The sequence below is a fragment of the Schistocerca piceifrons genome, chromosome X (genome assembly GCF_021461385.2).
Source record: "Schistocerca piceifrons isolate TAMUIC-IGC-003096 chromosome X, iqSchPice1.1, whole genome shotgun sequence".
Classification (NCBI taxonomy): Eukaryota; Metazoa; Arthropoda; class Insecta; order Orthoptera; family Acrididae; genus Schistocerca; species Schistocerca piceifrons.
This window is the reverse complement of record NC_060149.1, coordinates 271023562-271036506: the sequence shown is the minus strand read 5'-3', so window position 1 is coordinate 271036506 and position 12945 is coordinate 271023562. Positions and strand designations below refer to the sequence as shown.

General features: G+C 44.2%; 1 protein-coding gene across 1 annotated transcript in view; it reads left to right on the top strand.

Annotated features, from left to right (window-relative positions):
• The window catches only part of LOC124721293 (ecdysone-induced protein 74EF-like), a 99223-nt gene that overhangs the window by 78940 nt on the left and 7338 nt on the right, over positions 1 to 12945 (top strand). Inside the window, exon 4 of the mRNA XM_047246201.1 lies at positions 7704 to 7868. Coding sequence (XP_047102157.1) covers positions 7704 to 7868 — 165 coding nt within the window. The remainder of the gene's footprint in view (positions 1 to 7703; positions 7869 to 12945) is intronic.

Genomic DNA, 12945 nt, shown 5'->3' with positions numbered 1-12945 from the left:
GGAGTGGTAGAAATTGAGGGATAAATATACCATTGCAAATCTGATGGAAATTCACTAAAATACCACAACGTGGGAACATATACATTGATCGTGGAAGAACCGGAGAGCTTCGATTTTGTTATTTTAATGCGTTCACGTTTGTATGTTGTGTATAGAACGTTTTTTTCTTCTTCTTCTTAACGTCTCCCTGCGTAATATATGGCTCGGAATGATGCAACACTTTTACCATTTTGCTAATTACCAGGGCTCCTTTGTTTTTACTATATACTCTTTCGATCGCAGTTTCCACAATCGTGGTGTCGCGCGATATTGTGAGAAAAACTCTTTCTCGCTAAACGTGCGGGGTGAAACATCAACAAAAACAACGCTCTTTAGCTTGTCAAATCGGCCATCAGTCAACATTTCTCTTAAATACGTTAAACCCAGTCTGTGTTTGACAGACATGACAGACAAAGCCGACAGGCCGCCAAATAATTTGACAGGCTAGTGAAGTTTGACGCATTGTTTGATCGTTTGCAGGGGCCTCTACAGTAATATGCTCTGTTAAGCAAGATATGTAGGTTAATGCGTCCGAAGTAAAGGCATGTTTCTTATCATTGGCAAGTAGTCACTCTGTCGTGTTTACCTAGTCAAATCTCCCTGCCTTCTGCAATAACAAAAGAAAAACAATTTTTTGAGCTCTCGGGCAATGCAGTACCGCAGAAGTCACGAGGAGGCGGTATGGGAGGAGGAGGAGGAGGAGGAAGCGTGCCATACGTGTCGGCTGTGGACGTGACTCACAATGCTGCCGCAACCGAACTGGGAACGCTTTGGCCATGCCTCACTTCCTCTATCGCTCCTGTACCACAGCGAATGATAATACCCGGCGCGTGTTTGGAATGACTTGCTTCCCTTCGCGATGTGGTGGTAAGTTCTGTAGAGTCACCACAGGGGAAGATTGACGCGATTCACCGGGGTATATTTTTCGGTGAAGTTGTTAGGTACGGGCTGTAAGGAAGTAATACGTAATTAATATTTAGTAGGAAACGCTCTCCTTGTATTCCACAATACGTTGTTTATTTGCTAAACGAGCCGGCTTTCGGCTTCTCAGGCCATTGTCAAGTGACAACTGAATGTCGCAACCAAGGATAAAATGACGTACGAATTACGTAGACGTTTCTGATACAGAAGATATAAATGCAGAGTGTTTACAAATGAAAGTATTACTTAAATTTGCGCAGGAATTGTAACGTTTAATAAAAATGAAAATTTGAGTTTAACTTTATATGGAAAACATTTTATTTAAAAAAGATGGAAAATAAAGTTGAATTCACTATTGTAATCTAGAGTCTGTATAACTGAAATTTAATTTAACAGATTAGAAAAAGAAAGTTGTGTTCGTAAATACTCTGTATCTTATCGTTGTAGTACGTATTTTCTGCATCTGTATCAGTACTGTCTGAGAAAGTTGCACACCATTTATTTTTGGGTGCGACATTCACTTCTCACCTGACGATGCCGAAAGCCTGTTCATGATGAAATAAATAGCATATTGTGGAACTTCAGGGAAATGTTTATTATTTTATATTCTTGTGTTCTAACGAACAGCGACGGAGAGTTCATTTGATTTGTAACTCTGTTCCAGTAAACTGGATTTTACAAAAAAGCGTCAAAAATGTAAATGAGGTTACGAGGTGGTGATGGGGAAAGAAATGCTCTTTATGTCTTTCACAGAGTGAGGTGCGGTATCAGGAAACTGGGGGGCGTTTATGGGGGAAATGCATGGCTTACGTGCAGCTGGGCACTAGCTACGGCGACTGCCGGCTCACTTTCCCGTGCTACTTAGGGCCGCGCACGAAAGCTGACATCGTTCCGTCGCTTCCTGTCCATCGGAATCTTCCTCCGCTCACCGTTTCACTGCGACGGCGACCTCTGCGTCACCGCCGACTGTTTCCTCTACGCTGTGCATCGAGCGTGGCCGCGGAGCTACCAAGTGCTTTCCGGGCGCGCATCTAATCCAGGTTCCGGGACGCCTTCTACTGTGACCGACCGTGGCTTTTAGCCTGTTTCCGCAGTAAATGAATAACTCTCTAGGGTCTGCTGTTTCCCTCCCAAATCCTTCGAATTTCTCACATCTTTAGCCGTTTAGACTGGCCTGACGCAGCTATAATATTTCCGCTGCTGATGAAAACGAACTACCGCACGATACTTAACTCCGTCACTGAACTGCGGCATCGGGAACTCTAGCTGCGAGATACGGTACTGTGGCACGGGGATTTCAGTATGTACCAACACTGTAGATACGTACCCGCGAACAACAAAGAATGAACTACATAACTTTATTTTTTAGCTTTGATAATTAAAACTTTGTGACTACCCCTCACATAATTCAGTGCTTTTGTTTTCACTACCGCACATGAAACCGAAACACTTTTATGTGAATGTTGATCATAGTGTGTGGCAGGCGCGGAGTCATGACACTCCCCCTCCCCCCACCCCTCTCCCCTTCCTCCAAAAAGCAGGCCCTCTATTTTAGCCACTGATCTCCACAAATTATTATGATTATATTAAAACGTTGCATATAACCCTCTTCCGTAGCCGAGGTCGATGCCGGCACGGTAACTCAGCGTGTTCGGTCAGAGGGTTAGCTGCCCTCCGTAATACACTCCTGGAAATGGAAAAAAGAACACATTGACACCGGTGTGTCAGACCCACCATACTTGCTCCGGACACTGCGAGAGGGCTGTACAAGCAATGATCACACGCACGGCACAGCTGACACACCAGGAACCGCGGTGTTGGCCGTCGAATGGCGCTAGCTGCGCAACATTTGTGCACCGCCGCCGTCAGTGTCAGCCAGTTTGCCGTGGCATACGGAGCTCCATCGCAGTCTTTAACACTGGTAGCATGCCGCGACAGCGTGGACGTGAACCGTATGTGCAGTTGACGGACTTTGAGCGAGGGCGTATAGTGGGCATGCGGGAGGCCGGGTGGACGTACCGCCGAATTGCTCAACACGTGGGGCGTGAGGTCTCCACAGTACATCGATGTTGTCGCCAGTGGTCGGCGGAAGATGCACGTGCCCGTCGACCTGGGACCGGACCGCAGCGACGCACGGATGCACGCCAAGACCGTAGGATCCTACGCAGTGCCGTAGGGGACCGCACCGCCACTTCCCAGCAGATTAGGGACACTGTTGCTCCTGGGGTATCGGCGAGGACCATTCGCAACCGTCTCCATGAAGCTGGGCTACGGTCCCGCACACCGTTAGGCCGTCTTCCGCTCACGCCCCAACATCGTGCAGCCCGCCTCCAGTGGTGTCGCGACAGGCGTGAATGGAGGGACGAATGGAGACGTGTCGTCTTCAGCGATGAGAGTCGCTTCTGCCTTGGTGCCAATGATGGTCGTATGCGTGTTTGGCGCCGTGCAGGTGAGCGCCACAATCAGGACTGCATACGACCGAGGCACACAGGGCCAACACCCGGCATCATGGTGTGGGGAGCGATCTCCTACACTGGCCGTACACCACTGGTGATCGTCGAGGGGACACTGAATAGTGCACGGTACATCCAAACCGTCATCGAACCCATCGTTCTACCATTCCTAGACCGGCAAGGGAACTTGCTGTTCCAACAGGACAATGCACGTCCGCATGTATCCCGTGCCACCCAACGTGCTCTAGAAGGCGTAAGTCAACTACCCTGGCCAGCAAGATCTCCGGATCTGTCCCCCATTGAGCATGTTTGGGACTGGATGAAGCGTCGTCTCACGCGGTCTGCACGTCCAGCACGAACGCTGGTCCAACTGAGGCGCCAGGTGGAAATGGCATGGCAAGCCGTTCCACAGGACTACATCCAGCATCTCTACGATCGTCTCCATGGGAGAATAGCAGCCTGCATTGCTGCGAAAGGTGGATATACACTGTACTAGTGCCGACATTGTGCATGCTCTGTTGCCTGTGTCTATGTGCCTGTGGTTCTGTCAGTGTGATCATGTGATGTATCTGACCCCAGGAATGTGTCAATAAAGTTTCCCCTTCCTGGGACAATGAATTCACGGTGTTCTTATTTCAATTTCCAGGAGTGTAAAAAAAAAAAAAACTGAGTTAATGGATCAACGACGAACTGAAACGGATGTCTTGCGACAACCGCCCCCAGCAGATGTAACGAACAGAATGAGATTACAGAAAAAAAGGTCGCTAACGCACGTCAGTGTGATGTCTCTTTACTCGGAGGAAAGCCGGTTCGAATCCTGGTGGTGGAAAATTTTCACTGTCTGTGTTTGTCCGGCAAGGGAAGCATAGGTGGCGGCGCGACGTTCCTAATCAGTCTCTGCGCCAGTTTTCCAGATTAAATTCCAAACCTCTTAGCAGTGTCTCATGCATGTTTTGAAAAGTTTGGACGATACTTATCCTATTCTTTCAGTTCTCAGGAATGATGAGAATTTACCACGCGATCTTTCACACGAATATCCTCTATGAATTTTGCTTTGGTCGTTAATAAACTCTATTGTCATTGATTGTTCCGGCATTTTATTACAATGTTCCGATTTTCTTCGCAAAAAGGATAGTCTCACATAATCTCACTTTGATCATTCTGGAGCTGAACTGCACAGCAGGCGGCTGTCACACAACACAAGCAGTTTTGGCGCGTATGTGTAAACGAAAACGACCACTTGAGAGAGACTCAGTCCAGGAATAAAACGCCAGGCGCGCTGCAGTAGACTCATTTGTTCGAGTAGCGAGTAGTCAGTATTGCGACAAGAAAGTCGATCGTGTAAATGCGACCTAAGATACTACGGTCTAACGTGGGACGCATTTTTGCTTAATAGGTACGACCAGTAATAGTATTATTTTTATTTATTTAATTTTATTGGCTTTTTCACGAAACAGTACATCCATTACAGTTGCTTAGGTTAGCGACTACAGTTAAATTTTATGTACACAGCTATTTTATACATATGTAAAATTATAATTTCATTACTTGATATGTCAGAGCTTTGTATCCGCTTCTTGTAGGTAAAACCCTAATTAAAATGTTAATTTTGAAGTTATTCTGCCTCATTAGAATTTTAATAATTGTTGGCGAAGGAATCGTCATTTTTGCGAGGTTTTCCCACAGTTTATTTTGATGTGGAGCGTATTTAGTACACCCAAAAGTGATATGATTGAGATCTCCATCGTCGCTTGGATGTTCGCTGTATGTGGGACAGTCTGTTATTCCAAGCCCATAGACGTGTGCAGGGAAACCATGCTGTCCCAACTTAATTCTAACAACTGCTGCCACATATCTCCTCAGGAGATTTTTCTGACTATACCACGGTTTTATCGGTATAGTACGTTGGACTGAAGCGAACAAAAAGCCCTTTTTCTTCTGCGATAGTTCCCATTGATCGTAGGCCTCTTTTCTGGACACGTGGAGAAACTCAGAATATGGATGCTGTGCAAGCAGCGCGTCCACTTCTTTGACGCTATCTTTTGCAGGACCATCTACAACTTCATTATGTAGAATACCTGAATGCCCCTTTATCCACATTATGTGAACGGGATTATTTCATTTGTTAGCTTTGATTATTAATTCCACCACATCACAAACGCAGTTGTCAGCTTTCCACTGTTGATGCAAACAGCTCCGAAACATCACACACAAGCGGTTTCGCGACGATTTAATCCCATTCTCGAGTGCATAAATACAACTACACTACTGACCATTAAAACTGCTACACCAAAAAGAAATGCAGATGGTAAACGGGTATTCATTGGACACATATATTATACTAGAACTGATATGTGATTACATTTTAACACAATTTGGGTGCATAGATCCTGAGAAATCAGTACCCATAACAACCACCTCTGGCCGTAATAACGGCCTTGATACGCCTGGGAATTGAGTCAAACAGAGCTTGGATGGCGTGTACAGGTACAGCTGCCCATGCAGCTTCAACACGATACCACAGTTCATCAAGAGTAGTGACTGGCGTATTGTGACGAGCCAGTCGCTCGGCCACCATTGACCAGACGTTTTCAATTGGATAGAGATCTGGAGAATGTGCCGGCCAGGGCAGCAGTCGAACATTTTCTGTATCCAGAAAGGCCCGTACAGGACCTGCAACATGTAGCCGTGCATTATCCTGCTGAAATGTAGGGTTTCGCAGGGATCGAATGAAGGGTAGAGCCACGTGTCGTAACGCATCTGAAATGTAACGTCCACTGTTCAAAGTGCCGTCAATGCGAACAAGAGGTGACCGAGACGTGTAACCAATGGCACCCCATACCATCACGCCGGGTGATACGCCAGTATGGCGATGACGAATACACGCTTCCAATGTGCGTTCACCGCGATGTCGCGAAACACGGATGCGACCATCATGATGCTGTAAACAGAACCTGGATTCATCCAAAAATGACGTTTTGCCATCGTGCACCCAGGTTCGTCGTTGAGTACACCATCGCAGGCGCTCCTGCCTGTGATGCAGCGTCAAGGGTAACTGCAGCCATGGTCTCGGAGCTGATAGTCCATGCTGCTGCAAACGTCGTCGAACTGTTTGTGAAGATGATTGTTGTCTTGCTAACGTCCCCATCTGTTGACTCAGGGATCGAGACGTGGCTGCACGATCCGTTACAGCCATGCAGATAAGATGCCTGTCAACTCGACTGCTAGTGATACGAGGCCGTTGGGATCCAGCATGGCGTTCCGTATTACCCTCCTGAACCCACCGATTCCATATTCTGCTAACAGTCATTGGATCTCGACCAACGCGAGCAGCAATGTCGCGATACGATAGGCTACATTTCGACCTTTATCAAAGTCGGAAACGTGATGGTACGCATTTCTCCTCCTTACACGAGGCATCACAACAACGTTTCACCAGGCAACGCCGGTCAACTGCTGTTTGTGTATGAGAAATCGGTTGGAAAGTTTCCTCATGTCAGCACGTTGGGGGTGTCGCCACCGGCGCCAACCTTGTGTGAATGCTCTGAAAAGCTGATCATTTGCATTTCACAGCATCTTTCACGTCATCTTCGTGGTGTAGCAATTTTAATGGCCAGTAGTGTAACTTAAAATTGGTTCGTTAAAATACTACGGATGGTATTCCAATTGCCAGATCCACCTAAATTGGACAGTTACGAGATGAAACATCAAAAATTCCAATGGGTACCATATGCAGGCGGTGTACATGAGCACTGTGAGCTGGGGGTGCGGAGCAGCCCAGTTGACGTCAATTTGGCTGCTAGGTGGCCTGGCCTTTCTGCTTCGGGCATAGTTACATACCCACCATGTGGCTTTTGCGAGCGTGTGTTGGTTTTTCATGACTGGTCCACACCACGGCTCACAGTCCTCCTGTACACTGCCTATGCCTGCTACCCATAGGAATTTTTGATGTTTCATCTTTTAACCGTCCAATGTAGCTCATTCTGGCAATTCGAACCCCATCTGCTAGTTGGGAAACCGAGTATTTTAAGGAACCAGTATTAAAGTAGTTACATGTTTACAGCTGAGGATCTGATTAAATAACACGAAACCGGCTGTGTTTGATTCTGTAATAAAGGAATTGCTAACAGCTAATGCTGCTATCAAAAAGTTTTTTTAGAAGTTTTTAATAGGTTTAATAAAAAATTTAACATGTATCTAAGCTGTGGATTCCCAAACCGTAAAGTCATGTTATTTGAAAAGATGTGATAAATGTTGGCCCTCCGTACAGTGTTGTTTGTGGTGTTGCAGGTCCGGCGAGGACGCCGGAGAGCCCCGGCCCTGCCTATGCGCATGCACACGCCCACGCGCACGCGCACGCACACCCGCACGGCTTCCTGGCGCCGTACTACCAGCCGGCGCACAGGCCACCGCCTCCGCCGCCACCGCACCACCACTACCCCGCAAGGAGTCCTGGTGAGTAGTTGCCTCTCGTCTCCCTTCCTCCCCCCGCAAACACACATACCCTTCCTATCAACGCTAGCATGTATTACGACAGTGTCTCGAAAATTCCGCTTTGCAAAAGAACCTATTTCAAATACGTTTTTATTCGGTCACTTTCTTGTCTGTCAGTTCGTTACAGATTTTGCAATCGATTTTAAACTGACCTTCCGATAAGGTAAAGAATTGAAATCAGTAGGGGTGGATTTGGTGGCGAGAAAGGCTGGTAATGCATGACAACTCGGCTCCACTGCACGACCGGCGTGTTGTGCGGGTAGTATCGTAATGCGTTCGTGGCGGTATGCGAGCGGACGGGCACTGGGTAGAGAGAGGGGAGAGGAGATGTGTACAATACATGTGACATATGTGTGCACAGCTGAAGCCATGGGTAAAAAGCTAGTGTAGGATGAAGAATTATTTATATAAAAAATATAATCGCATCACAGTGTTTAAAATCCATTGAGAAATTCACATACACAAGACTGAAAAGCAGAAAATAATTACTTAAATAAAACGAAATTTGTAATATAACACGTTTTTAAATCAGACTAAAAAGTATAAAATAACTTCTCCTAGTCCTGTACAGATTCTTAACGCCATAGAGGTAGTCCTGAAAACTGCTGGCCGCGGTGGCCGTGCGGTTCTAGGCGCTGCAGTCCGGAACCGCGGGACTGCTACGGTCGCAGGTTCGAATCCTGCCTCGGGCATGGATGTGGGTAATGGCCTTAGGTTAGTTAGGTTTAAGTAGTTCTAAGTTCTAGGGGACTGATAACCTAAGATGTTAAGTCCCATAGTGCTCAGAGCCATTTGAACTGGTCCTGAAAACTTGCGCTTGTGAATTTTTAATAGGCATAACGAGAAACGTGGGCACATGCAATAGGTAATATTTAGGAAATGAACTATTTGTGCATAAATTATCTACTGCAAGTGCCGCATGTCTTAGTTATAAATCTTACAAGTATTGCCATAGCTATTAAAATCCTCACAAGCATAAATTTTCATAACTATCTGTATGGGTTTTGGAATCATTATGGGGCTATGAGAAATTATTTTATACTCCTAAGTCCGATTAATTAAAAATGTAGTTCATTAAAAATTTATTTTTATTTTAATTATTTTTCTGTAATAGCATTATTTGTCATATCCCTCGGGTTTGCCATAAAGAGGTAACTGGAACAGTTTTCATTGTCTTAAGAACATAGACTGCTGTCACCACCAATTGTTTTGCGCCTGCATCTATGTATAAAATATTTTCCTTATTAACGATGCGTGAGATTGGAATATTTAAATCGAACGTTTCTGAGGTGCGGAGGCTATAAATCAAACGTTCAGTTTACATTCAGATTTTTAGAGGATAGCGATGCCGAGATCCTGTCATGCAACTTGGGATGCTCTTTGAAGATACATTAGCATTTTCGTCGGGAAGAACTGGGTAAATGGTTGGTATAAAAGACTGCGGATCTTGATCTAACTGTCCGTTTTGGCATCTTGAGAATGCCTGAATTATTCTGTAACACGTCAAACGTAAGTTATTCTCCCTTCTCAGCGACCTCACTGTCGATAAATTTTACAGTACAATGATAAAACGACAATGAAGTGCAACGAGACTCAAAATTTCTTACTGTCAGGAAGTTAAGCCAAGAGAACATACAGCATTTTAAAAATGTCGATTATGTTTAGACAGCTGAATTGTTGTCAGCATTCCTCAGTAAGGACCGATGACATTTTTTACTGTTACGGCCGTAAAGTTTTCGATGTAATTCACACCGTAGTGTTGTTAGCACAAGAGTGATTCCTGTGTCACCGGACACTGTAATTCTCAAAGTAACTATTCCGAATACCTCGTAACTGGTGGTGTAGTTTAGGGACTCTCTACAAGGTTGTAGATACCTTGCTGTAAATTCGCCATTAAATTTGTCCATAGTATCACTATTCTAGTACAATTCAATCTCCATCTTTTGCAGGCACGTCTCCCTAACGTAGAGAGTGCTTTCTCGTACCTGTAGCGCAAAGGGGCCGTATTAACATTCTGTATCCGAACGCAGATTGGTCCCCTCGTTGCAGGTTTCCCGCGCCAGAGAAATGTCCCACTACGAGAAATAGCGACCTGTTTTATAGTTCCTTTCCAGTATATGCGCTTCCCCGTAACCATCAAATTTCCGCATGTGTGTTTTGAGAAGCACAACCACGACAGTGCGTTTCTTCTATATGTGCTCAAGAACTGTAAACATAAATGAGTCGGATAATATATGGCGCACTTTGGCGATAAGATTCTACGTCTACCTCCGATGACTGTAGTTAAAAAAACAATTTCGAAGTGAGCACCTTAAAATCTTTAATCTCCCATTCGAACTACACAACAGTCGATATTGAGCAGTCTCATTCCGAAATTAGCTTGTAATTTTCATCCCAACGACATGTGGCCGCTTTCGGATCCATGTTTCGTAGTTTTCTTAGTGTGAGAAAATTGATTTTAGTGTGAGAAAATTGATTTTTAGCGTCGTGAAGATGTTCAAAGCGAATCTGAACCACCCTTACGTCAGTTATTCTAATCCAGTTCAGTATTCAAAATTCGATTGTGTCATCTTTCGTCGTCGTTGCAACAATTCTATACAAGATGTAATCACATACCATTTTTCTTCTAAAAAATTGAGAACTGAATATTATAGCTGTGTAACAGGTTGGATATTTGCGCAACTACCTGCGACTGCACTGCACATGTCAGTATATGTTACCAAAGAGAACAACATCGACTTGTAACGCCTTCCTTGCATTCGATTCCCTGTAGATGAAAATGGAAGCTGATTATTCCCTGGAAACAAGGCTCAAAATTTTTAGTGCCACAACGTTAATTCAAGAAACAACGCAGCATTTTAAAAATGCGGATTATGTTTAGATAGCTGAATCTTGGTAGTAATTTAGTTTCTGATTTCTGTTGCGGAGCGACAGAAGTAATGGCATCATGGTTAGTTATTGGTTTCCACATATGTGCGTAAACTCCAGTTTTCGAAATTTGGATTAATTTGCCCTGGATAAAGTGACTCTTTCAATTTCCGGCCACCTACCGATACTGCAAATATCATAAAGGAAGGGAGGCTGCTACTTTTATAATACGTGAAGTTGCCGCTATATTCACAAATTTGCCTCTATAATCACATTCTAAACTTCCCCGTCGTCCGAATGGGTTTGAAGAAACAAATATTTGTAGGAGAAGTCGATTTATGTTCTAGCAAATTTAGTCTTTTTCTCTGAAAAAGAGCTCGTAACTTCTTTTTTGCACGAGCACTTTGCCTGTTTGAAAGTAAAAATGGACTCACAGGCCAGAAAAAAACGGTAGTAATGAACAGGACACATAATAATAAGATAATTGTCGTTGGGCCATAGGCTCTACTTACACGCTTCTCTTCGAACAACTCTTTATCGCATTCAAGATATTAGTAATTTGGTCTATTTCAGATTTTTCTCTCTCAACGAAGTAGTTTCCTATTATAGTTTGGGAGATCTCAACTTTTTGTAACGATTGCAGTTTTATTTTAATTAAATTTATGAATAACCGCGATATTAACTCTTTTTCCCCTGTTGACTTACCAGTCATCAGATAGTTAATTTTTAATGTGACTGTCACACGGCGAAATAATTTGACCAGTCACATATCATGTCTTCATTTACCTCTGCGTCTGATAAAATACATGTCCTCAGTACGTTTCTGTTTGTCTTGTACTTACTGCTCAACCTCGAATATCGTCTCTGTGATGATTATTTTTAAGCTAGAAGTTGAATGGAATATGGTCCACTTTTTTTAAAAATATTCGGTACTTAACCGATTTACAGTCCAGAATTATCTCTCTGATGGTTACAAGATGCATCCGCAACTCACAATTCATTATTGTGTTAATCTCAGTACTAGTATCTCAAAGTGGCGTTATTTATTAATCAGTAATTATGGTTCAAATGGCTCTGAGCACTATGGGACTTAACTTCTGTGGTCGTCAGTCCCCTAGAATTTAGAACTACTTAAACCTAACTAACCTAAGGACATCACACACATCCATGCCCGAGCCAGGATTCGAACCTGCGACCGTAGCGGTAACGCGGTTCCAAACTGAAGCGCTTAGAACCGCACGGCCACACCGGCCGGCCAGTAATTATGGTGACTTTCGTCTGTTGTAGCTGAAAGAATACCTTTTATTGAGCCTTTGGAGAGACAAGATGAAGTTCGAAAATGAGATAGCTTAGCGAACATACCAGGACCGGATTAAATCAAACGTATACTGGGTTAGTAGACAATTTTGGGAAATCAGTACATTACCGATTTCTGGGTATATGAGGCTGATTATATTCTGGTGTTCTAAAGCTTTCCTTGGAAGATGACGAACTCACACTGAGTGCCTTGTTAGTCACTTTTAGTATTTGTCAACCATGAAAAAGAAGTTTGTATCTGGTAGATAAATCTGCCTGGTATATTTTTTCTGTAAATTCAGATTTTTACGTGCGGTATATGGTACCTCGATTCGCAAAAATCATGCATGGCTTGGTCTATACAACTGTGTTTATGAACACACCGGTATGCCGGAATCTTTTAAGATTTTTCTTCGCTTAGTGCAACTTTTATTTATCTGCACTAAAGACAGTGTTACGTAAGGCCAGAGCCTTGGCCTTGGCTCCGTATTTATAACCGTGACCTTCAGCTGGCTCAGAAAGTCAGTGTGTCGTTGAACCGGCTACCATCACTTTCGCTCTGCTTCCCCCTTCGAAGTATGTGTGCCATCCAGCGAATTTCAAGGCGACTGATGAAACGATGTTTATGAAGCTATAAAAAAAGGTTTTGTCAGAAATGTGATAGATATTGCTAGAATTGCGAATAACACAGAGAATATACCGTCGAAATTACTCTACAAAAGAGCTGCTCGCCAATGATTTGACGTAGGTCTGTAGAGCAGGATCCTGTTCGACCTCTCCGCTCATTGGCTCTAGCCGGCAGCCAATAGCGGCGCACTTCCGCCAGTACGAAGCACACTTCAAAAAGATGATCTCAGCCCACTGCCCTGAAAGG